The 17,192-nt window shown below is 52.7% G+C and overlaps 1 protein-coding gene across 2 annotated transcripts; it reads right to left on the bottom strand.

Moving 5' to 3' along the window:
- Positions 1–2,338: 2,338 nt before the first annotated feature.
- On the bottom strand, positions 2,339–16,363 carry RTN2 (reticulon 2). Of its 2 annotated transcripts, XM_075536244.1 has the most exons (10): positions 16,165–16,363; positions 13,416–13,460; positions 12,757–13,233; positions 12,390–12,647; positions 7,895–8,102; positions 7,412–7,550; positions 7,220–7,289; positions 6,646–6,692; positions 3,224–3,282; positions 2,339–2,830 (listed from the first exon to the last, which is right to left on the bottom strand). In XM_075536244.1, exons 1-10 carry the CDS (start codon positions 16,196–16,198, stop codon positions 2,749–2,751), a joined length of 1,419 nt encoding a protein of 472 aa, XP_075392359.1. In that variant the 5' UTR covers positions 16,199–16,363; the 3' UTR covers positions 2,339–2,748. The 2 variants fall into 2 exon arrangements, with proteins under 2 accessions (XP_075392359.1, XP_075392360.1); XM_075536245.1 differs by lacking the exons at positions 12,390–12,647; positions 12,757–13,233; positions 13,416–13,460; positions 16,165–16,363 and adding an exon at positions 11,623–11,715.
- Positions 16,364–17,192: the final 829 nt, after the last annotated feature.

Raw genomic sequence — 17,192 nt, 5'->3', positions numbered from 1 at the left:
TTGTGCTATATGAATTTAAATCTATTCTGTCTGTGTGTATCTCCCACTATAAAAATTGTTACTGCAATAAAGTTATAGATCCAGAAAAAATTATCAAAGGTTCATCAGGGAGGGGGAGCGGGAAGGAAGGGGAGAAAATGAGGAGCTGATGCCAGGGGCTTAGGTGGAGAGCAAATGTTTTGAGAATGATGAGGGCAATGAATGTACAAATGTGCTTTATACAATTGATGTATGTATGGATTGCGATAAGAGTTGTATGAGCCCCTAATAAAACTATCAGGGGCAGTTTTATTTATTTATTTATTTATTTATTTATTTATCCTTTTCTACAGGACCACTAAGAGTCAGAACCAGAGAAATGGAGGTTTTTTTAGTTTTTTAAAGTAAAGGCCCGGGCCACTAGGGGGCGATCAATAAATGCTATTTCCATTTCCAACCAGTTTCCTGCCTGCAATGGAGGTGGAGGTGGGGAGAGAGGGGTCCCAAAGATGGGCTTGGACATTTTGTCATACTTGGCCCCATCATCTCAACCAGTTGTCCCTCTTCCCTTTCTTGGACGTGGACAGTGACTGAGGGGGCTACTCCTTTGAGATACCTTGACACCTTGTGCTTATCACTCTGATCCCATCTGAGTGGTTTATTATGGAAGAGAAGGAGGGAGAGAGAGAGAGAGGAGAGAGAATGGGAAGGCCTAGTTGAAAGGCTGTGCCTGGAAACCGAAGAACATCAAGGGTCCCCAGCCATTAGCAGAAACTAGGAAAAAGGGATGGACTACATTCTGCCTCGATCAATTGCACACCGCCAGATTGTGTGCTTATGAAACCAAAGTGGCAAACTCACTGGCATCAAGTCCATTTCCAACCCATAGCCGTCTTCCAGGACAGAGTAGAATTGCCCCTGTGGGTTTCCAAGGTCACAACAGCTCTTTCCAGGGGCAGAAAGCCTCATCCCTATCTCGATGGTTTCTAACTACTGACCTTGTGTTAGCAGCCAGATGTGTAACCCTCTGCACGGCCATACTTTGTTGCACCATTGTCTTAATTGGGTGGCTGCTTCTAAATCCCCCAGGATACAAACCCAGCAGCTGTAACCACTGCCTGCAACATTGTATCTATTTCCTGACACGTGACAAGCATCACTGTGGGCAAGCGAGATGCTTTTAGGCAGCGAACAAACCAACGTTTTAAATGTGAATCATTTGTTGGTCTTAATTTTGACGGTTATTGTCTATTTCTGGCCAGCCCCACTGGTTTCCTTTTAAGGGTGTGAAGAAGCATTTCTTTTGAAAAGGCATTTATTTTTGTGTTTATTATGTTTTAAATAAACTGTCTTAGAGGGGAAAAAATATTAGGTAACTAGCAGAACAGGTGGTATAAAGGTCTTGAAGAAGGTAAGCGATGACGGAAGTTTGGGATATTATATTTTAGCTAATGACCATCGAATCAATTCTGTTCTACCCTATAGGACAGATCAGAACAGCCCCTGTGGGTATCTGGCACTGTAACTTGATGGGAGTAAGAAGCCTCTCCTGTTTCCCAAGGGACAGCTGGTGGTTTTGAACCGCTGACTTTGCAGTTAGCAGTCCAACATGAGACCTCTACACCACCAGGGTTCCTTTAGCTAATAATAGCAACTTTTGTTTCCTGGGCATCTCTGTGTGCCAGGCCCTAAGCCTTGGGCTGGCACGATTGTATGTTTACGTGACAGCTTTGCCGTTCAGGAAACAGGTTTTGAAAGGTGAAGTCACTTGGTCAAGGTCACAGAGCCACGAGGCAGTGGAGCTAGGACTTAAATCGGACCTGTGGGATTTTAGTTGTGTTTCCTGCTGCCTTCCTCTCTCGCACTTTACAGCTTTGTAAACTGAGGCCCAGAAGGTCGTGATGCAATCGGGATGGCAAAATTTAGGTGAGACCCATTTGGGAAGAATAAACAGGAGTTCCGTGGCTGATTAGATGTGAGGCGTGAAGAAGTGGAAACAGTCCAAGCCCACACACAGTTCTCTGACCCTGTGACAAAGTGGGGGCATCCCGGAGTTAGGGGTCATGAAGGTTGAGGCGTTTGGGAGATGGCAAGGAATTCATTTGTCCATAAGGCCCTTGGGCACGAGGGTCTGGGGCTCGTGAGACCTGTGCAAAGGGCCGAGTGCAAGGATCGATTAGTGACGTCTGCTTTGTGCACAGGCAGGGATTTGTGACTAGCCCCAAGTGGGTGGTCAGCATACTCCCAGCAGTCATTCCAGATGGAGGCGCGGGCTTCTCCTTTGGGTGGCACTGAAACGCTTTTCAGTACAGGAAAAGTAGAAGCTGGCGAACACTGGTAGCACAGACAGCTTTGGGTTTTCCACATAAGTCTTTATTACGGTGTAAATCCAAGCTCAGGCCTCCTCTGGGCCCCATGCAATGCCCGGGCACAGGGACCAGTGGCATCCAAGAGACACCAACCACGCAGGGCGCCTCCACTCTCCGTTTTGCGTTAGTGCAGGGTGGGTAGGTACCCTGTCTAGACAACTACAAGTCCCAGCAGGCCACACGGTCACGGTGTCTCCGCTTTCCTAGACTCTTAGAGCAGAGCCTCTTGGGAAATGTAGTCCCGGTTGCTCAGGTCAATTGCCCAAACTCCCTGGTAGGGCGATCCTGACATCCACAGGGAAAGGAGCCAGGGGGGTGTGGGTGGGCATGGAAGGGAGGTGGAAGGGGGAAACGGATGCGGGGAATAGGGGCAGGTGTCCCACGGGCAGAGACACCCCTCTCATTCAGCTTTGGCTTTGGATCCGGAGACTGCAGCTGCTGCCGAAGCAAGGGCTCCGGTCCCAGGGATCTTAGCTCGGATCCTGAGGGAGAAATAAAAGGGGATGGTATCTGAGAGTGAAGGGAAAGGTGGGTAAGAGAAACTAGCCGAGGACCCTAAGGCCAGCTCAGTGTCCCCTCCCCGCCACCGGCTTGGCTCTAACCAGTCTCAGAGAGGGAGCTATTCAAGGAGCAGGAAGAGTGTGGGGATAGATTAGTGATGTCTGCCTTGAGCACAGGCAGGAAAAATATCTGCCAAGGAAAGTATCTGCCAAGGAAAGCAGCTGCCAAGGAAAGCAGCTGCCAAGGAAAGCAGCTGCCAAGGTTAGGTGAGGTTCCCTAGTCCTTGAATGCTGGTCTCCGAAGTTGCCCAGGAAATGTAATAAGTAAAAGTCCCCCAGCTTTCCCTTCCCTCCATCGCCAGCCCTTGCACTTACTTAGCTTTGATGTGGCTCAACTGATTTGTCACCAAGCCTACATACTGGTCGATCTGGACCTGGGAAGACCAGAAAGTGGTGAAGGGAGGCATTGGAAGGAGTTCTTTTTAATTCCTCTAGGAAGGCTGCTTCCTCCCCACCGCCCATCGCTGAACCGGGAATTAGGGAAGTAAACTACTGCTCACTTTCAACCCTAAACATTAAAAAGGGGAATCAGAAGGGCAGGTTATGGAGTCAGCTGGTTGGGTCACACGGAGTTGGAGTGAAGAGTGACCTCCAACTTAATGCATGCTCAATGTTCAAATATACTCTACGGATAGGACGCTTTGTGATTTGGACGTTGTATCAACACCCTAGTCCATCAGTTCTCAACCTGTGGGTCGCAACCTTTTCACAGGGGTTGCCCAATTCATAGCAGTAGCAAAATTACAGTTATGAAGGAGCAACGAAAATAATGTTTATGGTTGGGGGGGGGTCACCACAACATGAGGAACTGTATTAAAGGGTCAGGGCATTAGGAAGGTTGAGAACCTCTGGGCCTAGTCTAGGCAGCGGATTATGAGCAAGTTCCGTTACTAAATCAGTCTTTAAATCGAATGTGTATGTAAGTCAGGTATAGTCGCTGTCCATTAGCCAAATAGCCATAATCATTTTCTATGGATAAAAATTTTAAGATATGCTTTTGGATACCCTAAAACATCTTCACCATGATAATACAGTAACAATCCTGTTTTGATGCAGGTCGCAAAGCAATGCCCCTTTGTTGTTAGGAAACACTGCATGGACCTTGAATTTGTAAGATAATAAACAGGCTTTATGAGGCTTCAAGTCCACAGACACGTATGCAGTGAGACAAATAGATTTCTACAGAGCAGGGCTGGATGGAAATATTCATCTTTGAGCGAGTTTGTGTTTGCGGGTGTAGAGGACACAGGTGTTGGTCAGGTGAGTCTGTGACTGGTTTCCTGCTGGTCCTGGGTGCCATCAAGTCAACCCTAGCTCATAGCGACTTTATGCACGAGCAAGGGAATGAACTACAGTCTGCTCCTGGAGCAGCCTCACAATGGTGGCTCTGTTTGAGCCTCTTGTTGCAGCCACTGTGTCAACCCATCTCCGTGAGGCTCTTCCTCTTCCTGTCACTGCCTCTCTACTCTCAGGCTGCCCTTCTCCAAGAACTGGTCCTTTCTGATATTAATACTTGTTTATCCCTCTAATAGTAACGCTCTATTTGCTTAATGATTTCTTTTGAGTGCAAATGATTAACACGCCCAGCTGCGAACCGAAAGATGGGAGGTTGGAGGCCACCCAGCAGTGCTTCCTTAGAAAGGGCTGGCAATCTACCATCCCCCAAAGAAGCCCTTGACACCCCTAAGGAGAGTACTTCCACTCAGACACATAAAGGGGAGGGGCATGAACTAAAATCAACTCAACGGACAACCCTTTATTGGCTGGGCTTCCCGATGTTAATTCACATTGTGAGTTTCGATCGGGCAGGCGAGAGGAGTTAGGCAGCTGGCGGAGTGGTTCCATGTTGGGATGCTAACTTGCAAGATCAGTGGTTTGAGCCCACCAGCCATCCCATGGGAGAAAGACGAAGCTTTCCAAGAGTGACAGTCCTGGAAACCCACAGGGACAGTTCTACCCTGTCCTACAGGGTCGCTAGGAGTCCGCCTCGACTTACTGGCAGTGAGCTTGTTTTGTTGTTGTTGAGTTTTATTGCTAGGGTATAAGGAGCCCTAGTGGTGGTATGGGTTAGGCATGGGGCAGCTAACTACAAGGTTGGTGGTTCAAACCCACCAGCCGCTCCGTGGGAGAAAGATGAGGCTGTCTGCCTCTGGAGAGATTTGCAGTCTCAGAAAGCCTCCCTAGGGTGGCTATGGGTTGGAATTGATGGCAGTGGGTGTGGTTTGGGATCTGTTGTGTCGCTGGGTGGAGTCTGTAGAGCTTGTTCTCAGAGCAGGGGCATGTCAGCAGGTATGTCCAGGGAGGGATGAGCACCACGCAGCTGAGAGGCGACCCTGCCCCAAGGGGCTGTTTCAGGAAGTTGGGGATAGGAGTCAGCATGCTGATCTTGGTCTTTGGCTGGGACAGGTGTCAGTCAGGCCCAAGCTATGCTTAGGGAGAAATGGCCTGAGTCTGTTGGTCTGTCTGCACCTGGATCTGTGTCTGCCAGTCCCTGGTGGTGTTGGGTGGGCAGGCCATTGATCTGACTGCCTGCTTTCAGCTAGGAAAAATGTGGCCCAGCACCAGGATCAGGTGACAGCCAGACCCTGGACCTGTCATCATGTTGGAGGGTCAATCTGCCCAACTGCCAGGGGCTGGGGCATGTCAGCTGACCCTGGTTCTGTCCAGGAACACCAATCTGAATGTCCTCCTCTGACACCCAAAATATACAGTGGGGCTTCCGAGAGTTCACGGAAAGATTCCATTATCTCTCAATCCCAGTTTTCCACCCTCTTTTTGAATCTCCCTTGTATCTGCAGCAAGGAGCCCTGCTGGCATAGTGGTTACACATTGAGTTGCAATCCCAAGGTCAGCAGTTCAAATCCACCAGAGAAAGAAAGATGGGGCTTTCTATGCCTATAAACAGTTAAGAGTCTTGGAAACTCAGAGAGGCAGTTCTACCCCGCCCTGTAGGGCCATTATGAGTCGGCATTGACTCGGTGGCGATGAGTTTGGGTTTTGAGGTTTTTGTATTTGCTAGCTAGACACTAGCCCTGTTACAAGACTGCCTTGTGGTGCAGTGGGTTAAGCATGGGATAGCCAACCACAAACCCACCAGAACTGCTCTGTTGGAGAAAGATGAGGCTGCTCCCATAAAGACTGACAGCCTCACAGACACACAGGGTTGTTCTGGGCTGTCTGAGGGAGATCCTATGAGTCGGAATCAACTGGCCAGCAGTGGGTTTCGCGTTCTCTTGTGCTCAGCCATTCACCTCAAGGTCGGGGGTTTCACTCCACCCACACAGGATATTGGAAGAAAAGATCCAGTGACCTATTTCCACTGTGATTGTTGCTGTTGTTATTAGTGTGGTCCAGTCAGCTCTGACTCATAGAGACCCCGTGTGACCACGGATCGAAACACCGCCTGGTCCTGTGCCCGCCCGCTCTGTCTTGTAGCCCCGGGGTCAGTCCATCTCGTGAAGGGTCTTCTATTTGGCTGGCCTTCCATAAAAGTCACAGCCCAGGAAACCCTAGGGAGTGGGTCTCCTCTGTACCCTCCAGGGTCCCTGGGAGTCACAATCGAGCTCTAGCAAGGAGGGGCAGGGGCCAGCCAACTCGGGACTGGCTGGGACATGTGTGGTCAGACCTGGCTCTGTCTGGGGCTGGGAAGGATGCAGTGTCCTAGTGTCTGGCTCAGTGACTCAGGCCCGTTTGCCTGAGGTTCTGACAGTTGAGGTTGGAGTTTGGAGGGCACTCACCTGGTGCTGCCGGTACAGCAGGGGCAAAGTGAATAAAGCAATCACTCCTGCGGAAAGAGATGGGGCAGGGTGTCAGGGAGAGAGATGAGGGGTGGTGGTCAAGTGCAGAGATGAGGGTCAGGCAGAGAGATGAAGGGCCAAGTGCAGAGATGGGGATCAGGCAGAGAGATGGAGGGTCAAGTGTAGAGATGGGGGTCAGGCAGAGAGATGGGGGGCCAAGTGCAGAGGTGAGAGTCAAGCAGAAAGATGGTCAAGTGCAGAGATGGGGGTCAGGCAGAGAGATGGAGGGTCAAGTGCAGAGATGGGGGTCAGGCAGAGAGATGGAGGGTCAAGTGCAGAGATGGGGGTCAGGCAGAGAGATGGGGGGCCAAGTGCAGAGGTGAGAGTCAAGCAGAAAGATGGTCAAGTGCAGAGATGGGGGTCAGACAGAGAGATGGAGGAGGTCAGGTGCAAAGAGTCAGGCCAGGAGATGAAACAGCTCTGTCCTTAGGCCTGTCCCCCACCAAACCCCAACGACCTGCCTCTCTCCTCCGCACTCCCCGCCCCCACGGCCCCCACTGCTTTCCCAGCTTACCCAGAATGAGAAGCGTCAAACCGTTGAAGACAGCGCCCACATAGGTCAGGATGTAGAACAGGAGGGCCAGCTGGGGGTGAAGGTCAGGATCAGCGCTGACCACAGGGCAGGCTGCAAGCGGGGAACAGGCCCTCCACCCTCCAGGGCATGGGGGTGAATGTGGGGAACTCAGGAAGTTACAGAGGGTAGCACCTTGAGAGAGTCCACGAGGTCTTCAACCAAGAAGAAATGCCGCAGGTGCCTGGCCCCAGAGACCACGCGGGAGGCAATCTGCTGGGACAGACACTCTGTCTGCTCCCGGGTCAGGGTCAGGTCCGCGTCCAGGTAGACCCTGAGGAGACAAAAGGGGGGTGGGGGGGTTGGGGACACAGAGTGACATATGCAGTCTGTGCATTGAACCCGGGCTGGGGCAAGGGTAAGAAATGAGGAGGGCCAGGGAGTGCACGAACAGAGCCAGGATTGGGGTGCAGGGGGGGGGGACGTCAAAGGAACGGGTTGGGGGTCCATGTCAGGTTTGGAGGAGACCAGGGATAAAAGGTTAGGGCTGGGGGTCAGGACAGAGCCTGGTTTAACTTCCGGTTCAAAGTCCGCTTGGGGCCTGAGAAATAGATCCAGAAGGGGAAGGGCCAGGGTGAGAGGTCAGGGGTGGCTATGTTGTTGGGGGTCCGTGCTCACTGGAAAGGGTTGGCGCCGTCCCCGCGGCTGACGGCCTGCAGCACTTTGCGGTAAACCCTGAGAGAGATGGTGCCACAGAGCAGCAGCAGGGCCACGTGGGCGGCCACCGACACGATGCTGAAGTGCAGAAGGCTGAGCAGGGAGACCATGAGGCCCGTGAAGACAGCTCCCGACGACCTCGTGTCCTTCCAGTAAAGCAGGTCCGCCACTGCAGAGGGGGCGGGGCATCGATGGGGCGGGGCTTCAGCGGGGGCGGGGCCGCGCTTCCTATCCCAGTGCTGAACCGAACCCCCATCCCCAGGCCCGCCCACCGGAGCCTTAAACCAATGATTCACTTTTCAGTGACTCCCGTTTTCTTCTTCCCCACATTCCCAGTCCTCTTCTCCCTGGTGGTGTTGGCCTGCTAACCAACCCCAAGGTCAGCAGTTCGAAGCCACCAGCAGCTCTGTGGGAGAAAGGGCCAGCCTTTCTGCTCCCAGAGTCACAGTCTCAGAAACCCGCCCAGGCAGTTCTACCCTGTCCTGTAGGGTCGCTATGCATCAGAATGTGCTTGATGGCAGGGAATGAGAGGCCCCTTTTTCCTTCCCCCCTCAAGCCCACTCCCCAGCCAGCCAGGCTCTTTAAACGTTTTTATTGTTGTTAGATGCTGTTGTGTGGATTTCAACTTCAAGCAGCTCCACATAACAGAACAGAACTTCCCCCATAGGGTTTCCTCTCTCAGAGCCAGCGAGCCAGCCAGGTCTGGGTACTGCAGAGCCCTGGAGAGGTTTGAATTGCTGACCTTCCTGTTAGCAGCTGAGGTGCTTAACCTCTGTGTCATGGGGGATCCTTTCCTTAAACTTGTTTCTTGTCCTCTTGTATAGACATACATATACACAGCTACGCCTTTTGATAACTAATTGTGAAAATGGAAATATTTTTTACACACACACCCTCTTGGACATCATGCTAATCTCTCTCCACTTTGCCCAGGAGTCCCGACTTATGATGAAGTCACATTACAACAAACTGCACTTAGGATTATCCATTTTTATTGCTGATATTTTATGCTGTGGTGGTGGTGGGGTTCTGGGGAATCGGTTCCGACTCATGGCGACCCAGTGTCCCACAGAATGCCGCCCCTCCTAGGGCTGCACCAGCCTTACGGCTGCGGTTATGTTTCAGCCTGTAGTTGCCGATGGAAACATCTCTCTAAGTGTCTGAAGGAACTGAGGGTTCAGCAGGTTCGTGTTGGCCTGATAGCTGCAAGGTCAGCAGTTCGAACCCATGAGCCGCTCCCAGGGAGAAAAAACGAGGTTGTCTGCTCCTCTTGAAGACTGACAGCCTTGCAAACCCACAGGGGATGTCCTGCTCTGTCCTCTAGGGTCGCTGTGAGTCGGAATGGAATCAATGGCCGTGATTTTTCCCAAGATGCTATGTAATGTTTCCAACACCCAAAGTCAAAGCCAAATCAAATTTATTTAAAAAACAAAACAAAAAAAACATCCTCCCCATCACCACTGATTAACAGTGACCCTAGAGGACAGAGTAGAACTGCCCCCATGGGTTTCTGAGGCTGCAAACCTTTCGGGAAACAAGTTGTGTGGTCTTTCTCCTACAGAGCAGCCAGAGAAGCTGATGGGGTCAAAGCGCTGACCTTTGAGTTGCAGTCTGGGGCTTAATCCAAAGGGCCACCAGGTCCCAGCTAATCCACTGAGAATAAAAGGCAATGGGTGGGGGTACTCAACTCCTGGGAGCTGGAGTGGCACCGCAGTCATTATATTTGGGCTGCTAACCCCAAAGGTCAGTTAGAAATCACCACCTGCTCCAGGGGGAGAAAGATGAGGCTCTCCACCCCAGGAAAGAATCGGCTTGGAAACCCACAGGGGGCAGTTCTACCCTGTCCTATACGGTCGCTGTGAGTTGACATTGACTCAATGGCAGCGAGTTGGTTTGGGGTTTATTCAGCTTATGGTCAGAACCAGCTTGCTCTTCCCCATCCTTAAGGCAAGGGACCATTCCCTTGTTCAGCCCCACCCCCCACTCGCTAGGCCATTCTCTCTGCCTCCTTTTTGTCTGTAAGCAACATCTGTCCCTGCGAGGGAGCCTCACCTGCCAGACGTTCTATTTTTGAACTAGTCTCCCCCGGGAAGGAGGAGGCCCCACTGTGCCAACAGGTTGCATGGATTTTTGAAAGTCAGAAAGAAATGCTGCCGGATTGCTCAGTAGCTAGACTCCAGGGACTCCCTTTTCCACAAGCAACACATCCACATGTTCTTTGCCCAAGAGCCTGCTCAGCAACGGATGTGTGAGTGCTTTTGAGAATTTTTACCAGAGGGCTACATGTAAGACGATTTCTCCAGGATCCCCTCCCCAACCCCAATGCCCTTTTTTGGGAGATGTAAAGGTACTAAGAGCCCTAGTGGGGTAGTGGTGATGCATCGGGCTGCTAGCCACAAGGTCAGCAGTTTGAAATCTCCAGCAGCTCTGCAGAAGAAAAATGAGGCTGTCCACTCCTGTAAGAGAATTACAGTCCCCCATCCCAAGGGGACGAATGGGACCAAGGGTGACGGTGTAAGATATGAAAATAATGATCATTTATAATCTATCAAAGGTTCACGGAGGGTGGGAGGGAAAACAAGAGCTGATAGAGGTCCCAAATAAAAAGAAAACGTTTTGAAAGTGATGGTGGCAATATTTATGCTTGACACAACTGATGTATGGATTGTTATAAGAGCTGTGAGAGCCCCCAACAACATGATTTATCATTAAAAAAAAAAAAGACAAAGAATCACAGTCTCAGAAACCCACAAGGGCAGTTCTACCCTGTCTTATGGGGCTGCTATGAGCCAGCATCGACTCGATGGCAGGGAGGGTCAATACTAACAGCAACATCACCCTCGCTGCCTGCCTTTTTGTGTCCCCTAAACTCTGAGACTCAAGAGGAACCCTGGTGGTGTAATAATTACTGGTTCTGCTGCGAACCACAGGTCAGCAGTTCAAAGCCACTAGCTGCTGGGGGGGTGGGGTGGCAAAAATGAGGCTGTCTCCTCCTGTAAAGAGTTACATTCTCAGAAACCCACAGGCACAATTCTACCCGGCCCTAGAGGGTCGCTATGAGCGGAATCGACTCGATGGCAGTGAGATGAAAAACGAGGCCCGTTGGCTCACTCAGGCCCTTCCCAGTCCACCATCCTCCCAGCTCCAGCCCAAACCCAGCCACCCACACCACCACCCCCCATCCCGACTGATTCCCCTCCTGGTCTCCACCCCTCTCGGCTGACAGACTAGCTCCCTCTAAGTAGGGTCTCCCAACACGCACACACAGGGCGCTCTCTGCCAGGCTCCCCTAGGCCAGGGCCAGCGGGTGGGGGGAAGGGCCAGGTCGCCTGAGGCGGGGACTAAGTTTAGGCACGTTGGGGGGAGGGGGCCTCGCTCGCAGCTGTGCTGGCCTGTCGAGCCCCTGAGTGACAGCGCCGCCTGGGCTGGAGGCTGGGGGAAGGGGTCTCCGGCTTCTGCGCCCCAAAGTCCCAGCTCAGAGGAAGCGAGGACCCTAAGCTCCCCTGGCACCCTCCCTAGACACCCCTTTAGCGCCCCCCTCCCCACCCCTCCCAGCCCCAGCCTGCTGCTCTGGGGAAGCGGGGGACCTATAGGAAACATGCTCCGGATTTGGGGGCGAGATGAGGGCAAATCCAGGCTTCTATCCTCGGTCCTTCAGACCCCCTTCCCAGGCTGCCCCGAAAGCCCACCTGTAGTCCCCATCTTCGCGGAGAGCTAGAGGCTGCGGACCGCCGCTGTTTCTCGGGGATTTTTTTTTTTCCCTTCACTTCGCTGGCACCCAGAGGGCGGGGTTAGGGGCGGGGCCAGTGCGCACCCAGCCTATGGCAGTCCAGAGGGAATAGGCCGCGCCCAAATGGGGCGGGCTCTCTTTGTACACTGGCGCTCCAGGCCTTTCTTGGAGACAGCATTTTCCCACTGGAGGCGGGGCCTATTAGGCCACGTCAGGGAAAGGGCGAGTTCTTAAAAGGGGTAAGATTTGACTTATAAATATTCAAGGAAACTCAAACTTACTCTCAATATGTGGGTCTCAACTCACAGGGACCTTACAAGACGGGCTATATATAACGTCTAGCCAATAACACCACCTCCTCTCTTCAGCATCCCCTCTCCTCCATCAGAGAGTTTAGGATGAGCGGTTATGCACTGCGCTTACTAACCACAAGGTCAGCAGTTCAATGCCACCAGCCACTCTGTGGGAGAACGATCTGGCTTTCTACTCTTAGAAAGAGGTGCAGTCTTGGAAACCTATAGGGCCCGTACTACCCTGTCCTATAGGTCTCTACGAGGCAAAATCAACCCACTGGCAATGAATTTGAGTTTGTTTTCTCTTAATGTAAGGAGTGAGAATCCATATGCTGGCAGTGGTTTTTGTTTGTTTGTTTGTTTGTTTTTAGTCTTGGGGTTTTAATATCCCACCTCCTGCCTTGGTGAATCATGAGCGCAGTATCCGGCTTACCTAGAAGGTGTGGCATGAACGCAAACTCGGATTGGTCAGTGCTATCGAGGCACTGCCCCATGATTGGCTCCCGTTCCAGCGGTCTCCAGGGCTCTTCTTCCTTCGGGTTCAGCGAGTGCTCCTCTCGCCAAGAGTTCGAATCCCGGGATGGGGATGGGGATGGGGTGTGCACCCTGGAAGTCCCAGAGTTGGGGCTGGGCTCGGGTGCCCAGCCTTCGGGCGGCGAGGGCTGGGCCAGCCGGAGTTGGAGGTCCAGTTCTGGGGGAGGAGCGGAGCAGAAAAATACAGTTGTGAGCTTTCCAATAGGAGAATGTGAGGAGAGACCCCTACCCCGACGGCCGACGGCTCAGCCCCTCGGACTGCTCACCATCCTCAGCCTCTCTGGCTTCCGATCGGTCGGGCTCCTCGTCTTCCAGCGGGGTGGAGCTACTGGTGGAGGAGTCTGAACCAGAGCCCGCGCCCCGGGCGGCCCAGCCCAGCTGGTCCAGACCAAGCCGCAGGTCCTCCAGCGGGCGCTCAGCGGCCGGAGAGGCGGCGTCGCCAGCCCCGCGGCGTCCGGGCTCCGGGGACTGGCTCAGGCTCGGAATGCTCTCCAAGCTGTCCCCCAATCCAGGCTGGAGGGGCGGCTCTCGTGATTCCGAGACCGAGCGGCCCTGGGGCCTGGGGCGGCGGGCGGCCGAGTCCCGGCGGCCCCCCGCGCTCACCACGCCGCCGTCGAAGGCGATGTAGGAGAAGGTCAGCTCCCGAGGGGTGCCCCAGCCCTGCGACGTGGTCTCCTCCTCGTCGTCCTCCGAGAACTCCCGGGCCGTGTGCAGCTCTCGAAAATCAGAGTCGTCGTTCCCTCCTGCACTGAACCATAAAAGAGAGCTATGAGCTCCAGGAAGCAGGACCCTGGAAGACCAACCGCCCCCCACACACCCCGTAAACACACACACACACACACACCAGTCTCTGTACTCAACTGTGAACATCCTTCAGGCTCCTCCGCTCCCACCCACCTGCACCCCACTCCCCTGCCTCACTTGCCTTCTGTGGAGTCAGGGGTAGAGGAGGCTGTGGAGGGTGCTTCTTCTGCGAGAGGGAAAGAAAGCAAAACCCTTAGACACACAGTCCTGGAAGCCGGGATGCTCCATATTAGGGGTTTTTCAATGCTTGAGTGACAGGACCTTTAGAATCTCATTGCCACCTGTAGTTGAAATCCAGAGGATGCAGTCTTACTGTCTTCCAATTAGAAATCTCCTCCCAAACCATCCCCCCCCATTTGAGAACATTTGATTCTTCTTTATAACTCATTGTTATTCACGTAAATTTTAAAAAATTGTGGCAAAGATATACACAACAAAACGTTCTGCAATTCAACAACTTCTGCATGTAAATTCAGTGCCATTGGTTATGTTCTCTGTGTTGTGCAATCATTATTGGGACAGTTTTCTAAAGTGTTCCTTCACGCTAAGCAAAAACTCTTCCTCCTCCATTCATGGTAACTTTGTTGCAACTTGGGTTTCTTAGTAGCATTTGCACACTACTGCTTGATGTGATTGAAATAAGGAATGATATGATATCTGACTTAACTCTCAATAAAATGGTTTGGGAAAAAAGTCTGTTTTTTCTTAGTAGTTTGCTGGATATAATATTCACCTAGTATATACTCCCATAGTTAAATACTTTTTGAAAGAGTTGGATATACATCATCACAATCAGTTCCAATGTTCCCTGTCCCCTCCTGCATTCATTATTTACTGCCAATTCCCTTGACTTTCCCCCCACCCGTTTCTTTTTTTTAATCATTTTATTTTATTATTTTTTAAATAAATCATTTTATTGGGCTCATACAGCTCTTATCACAATCCACGCATACATCAATTGTGTAAAGCACACATATATTTGTTGCCCTCATCATTCTCAAAACTCGCTTTCCGCTGGGGTTCCCGGAATCAGCTCCTCATTTTTAAAAAAATCATTTTATTGGGGGCTCATACAACCCTTATCAAATGTTTGGAGAATGATGAGGGTAACAACTGTACAAACGTGCTTTACCCAATTAGGAACCTTAGGAGGTTGCAATTCACACATCCTTACAATCACATTCTCATTGAGCACCTATTACATGCCACGTACTACTGTGGGCTACAGCTGTAAACGAAACAGATGCAATCTCTGACCTCTTGGAACCTACACGCTCTGTGTGTATGGAGGGTGGGAGTCAGAGAACACCGAAACACACGATGTTGAGTAAAATTTGAGAAATCCACCTCAATGCAATCAAGTCCATTCTGGTTCACAGTGACCCCATAGGACAGAATCCCAGTGGCCCGTGTGGGGTTTTGACATAGGGAATCTTTACCGGAGTAGAATGCCTCACTTTTCAGGGTCAAACAGCTGAGCTTGTAGTTAGCAGCCCAACGCAAAGTCCACCGTGCCAAAAAAAAATTTTTTTAAACATACAAAGAAAAAACCCACCAGCCCACTTCCACTTTATGAAAACATAAAGGCAAACCAAACTCACTGCCTTTGGATCAGTTCTGATTCATGGCAAACCAACCGGACAGGGTGGAACTGCCTCTGTGAGTTTCTTAGCCTGCAACTCTTTATGAGACTAGAAAGCCTCCTCTTTAGCCTGCTTCAATACATAAAGTACACTTAAAAAGTAGATTAAGGTGTAAGAAAGTGGGTGTGCTCTTTCAGATCAGGTAGCTGGGAAGCCTTCTCTGGCATCTCAGCAGAAGGTCTGAGTGAAGCGAGGAAGCCGTGTACCTCGGGAAGAGCATTTCAGACACAGGGAACAGCCGGTGGAAAGGCCCTCAGGCAGGTGCTAAGCTTGGCAGGTAGGGCACAGCGACTGACTAAGGGGGAGATGGGAGGTGAAGGTAAGTAGATGGGGTGGCGGAGAGGCAGGTCATGTGAGGACAAGCTCTTAAGACCGTTGGATGATGCTCTAGAATATTGAAATAGCAAATTCTTAGAATTTTGGCATCTGGATTCTCAGTATATATGAGTGGCTGGATCTGGGGGTGTTGGGATCCCCAGCTGTCAGACGCTAAACACCAGACTGTTCGAGGCGTTGGGATCCTTTGGATTCGGCACAGCAGCAGTTTGGGAACCCAGCCCTCGGAGCTAGCTCTGGGCTTGGCCTGTAGGATATGGTCGATAATGTTTAGAAATGGACACGGGACGCCCTCGCCCCACCTTGTTTACTCAGCTGGGGAATCGGAGACCGGGGCCAGCACGGGTTTATCTCAGGGTTACCACTAACGCGTGCAGAGCCCAACCCAGGGATGCTTGCTGCCCAGGACAGGGGGTTGGACGGTTTGGGGAAGGTCCAGGTCGCTTCGGAATCTAGGTAGAAGAGGGGGTGAGCGGAATGGGAGAGGAGATTAGGTTCCGCTCCTGCATGCTGCCTCTGCCTCTCGATTCAGGCGCCCCCATTTCCTCCGGCAGCGGCCAGCACCAGGGCGGGAGGACAGCTCCCCATGCACTAGGCCATCTCCGGGCGGGCGGGGGGGTGAGCCCTCAGCGTATCAGAGCACCCAACGCGATCCCCCCCTCCAGCTATGTCAGCGCCCCCCACCCACCTTGGCCCCATCTCACCGGGTCCTCCGGGTCAGGGCGCTGGGTCGCTACCAGAACGGGAGGTGCACGAGGGGGGGGAGGGGAGCTCTTCCTTTGTCTGATTCCCCCAGCCTGGCTCTCCCCAGGACTGGCGCGGAGGGGACACCGGGGAGGACCCACCCGGGCCTCTGGGCCCCACACCAGGCCCGAGCTTCCCCATACTCACTGCAGTGGGCGAAGACCGGCAGGACCTGCCCCATGGCCCCCCTCGGGCCTGCATCGGGACCCCAGCCCACTCCGGCCGCGCCGCCCTGGGCTCGGGGCCGCGAAAGATCATCTCCACCGCGCCCAAGCCGCTGCCGCCATCCTCGCCTTCTTCTCTGCCTCCCGGGCCGCTCCAGACGCCGCCGCTGCCGCCGCCCTCAGCTCCTAGCGGCCGGGGCGGGCGGGGCCGCGCAGGGGAAGGCACTGCAGCGCGGGTCTGGAGGCGGGGCCAGATGGGGGCGGGGCCTGAAGGCGGGCAATGGGCGGTGCAATACGCAGGCGTCTCCGTTGTGGGGGCGTGGCTTTGGGCCGGAGGCCGAGCTAGGATGGTAACGAGGGGCGTGGAAAACATGGGAGGGGCGTGGCGTCCAGATGAGGGCGTGGCCGTTAGCGGTTCAGGGGTGGGGCTTGGAGATAGGCTGTAGGGCTTTGGAGAATAACTGGAAGGTAGGTCGAGTCTTCGAAAAGAGGTTGGGACGGAACTAGGCTCCGACTGAGAAGAAAGAAATAGGTTCTTGGTAAGTAACGAAGATTCCTGGAAGGCGTAGGGCCAGTGGAAATGGGTGGGAAGAAAGTTTGATGTAAGGGGAGGAGCTTAGATATGGGTGTGGCCATGGCTGTGCCCATGCACAACAGAACAAAACATCGCCTGGTCCGGAACCACCCTCACGATGCTTATGTTGCAGCCACGGGGTCGCCCAGTCCATCCGGTCGAGGGCCTTTCTCTTCTTCGCTGCCCCTCCACTTTCCCAAGCATGACGTCCTTCTCCAGGAACTGGTCTCTGGTGACGTGTCCAAACTAAGTCTGATGAAGTCTTGCTATTGTCGCCTCTAAGGAGCACTCCTGGATGCACTTCTTCCAAGGTAGCTGTTTGTTCCACCGGCAGTCCATAATTATGGCAGTACCATAATTCGAACGCATAGATTCTTCTTCAGTCTTCCATACTCAATGCCTGGCTGTCACAGGTAAAGCCATTGGAAATACCATGG

Source organism: Tenrec ecaudatus, chromosome 18 (genome assembly GCF_050624435.1).
Source record: "Tenrec ecaudatus isolate mTenEca1 chromosome 18, mTenEca1.hap1, whole genome shotgun sequence".
NCBI lineage: Eukaryota > Metazoa > Chordata > Mammalia > Afrosoricida > Tenrecidae > Tenrec > Tenrec ecaudatus.
This window is presented reverse-complemented; position numbering and strand designations above follow the sequence as displayed.

Coding starts and splice junctions, on each gene's coding strand:
- RTN2 (XM_075536244.1), bottom strand. CDS start 16,198: ATGGGGCAGGTCCTGCCGGTCTTCGCCCACTGCA. Junction 13,234..13,415: donor TACCCCTGACTCCACAGAAG/GCAAGTGAGGCA, acceptor GGTTCAGTGCAG/GAGGGAACGACGACTCTGAT. Junction 7,551..7,894: donor GACGGCGCCAACCCTTTCCA/GTGAGCACGGAC, acceptor TTGTCTCCTCAG/GGTCTACCTGGACGCGGACC.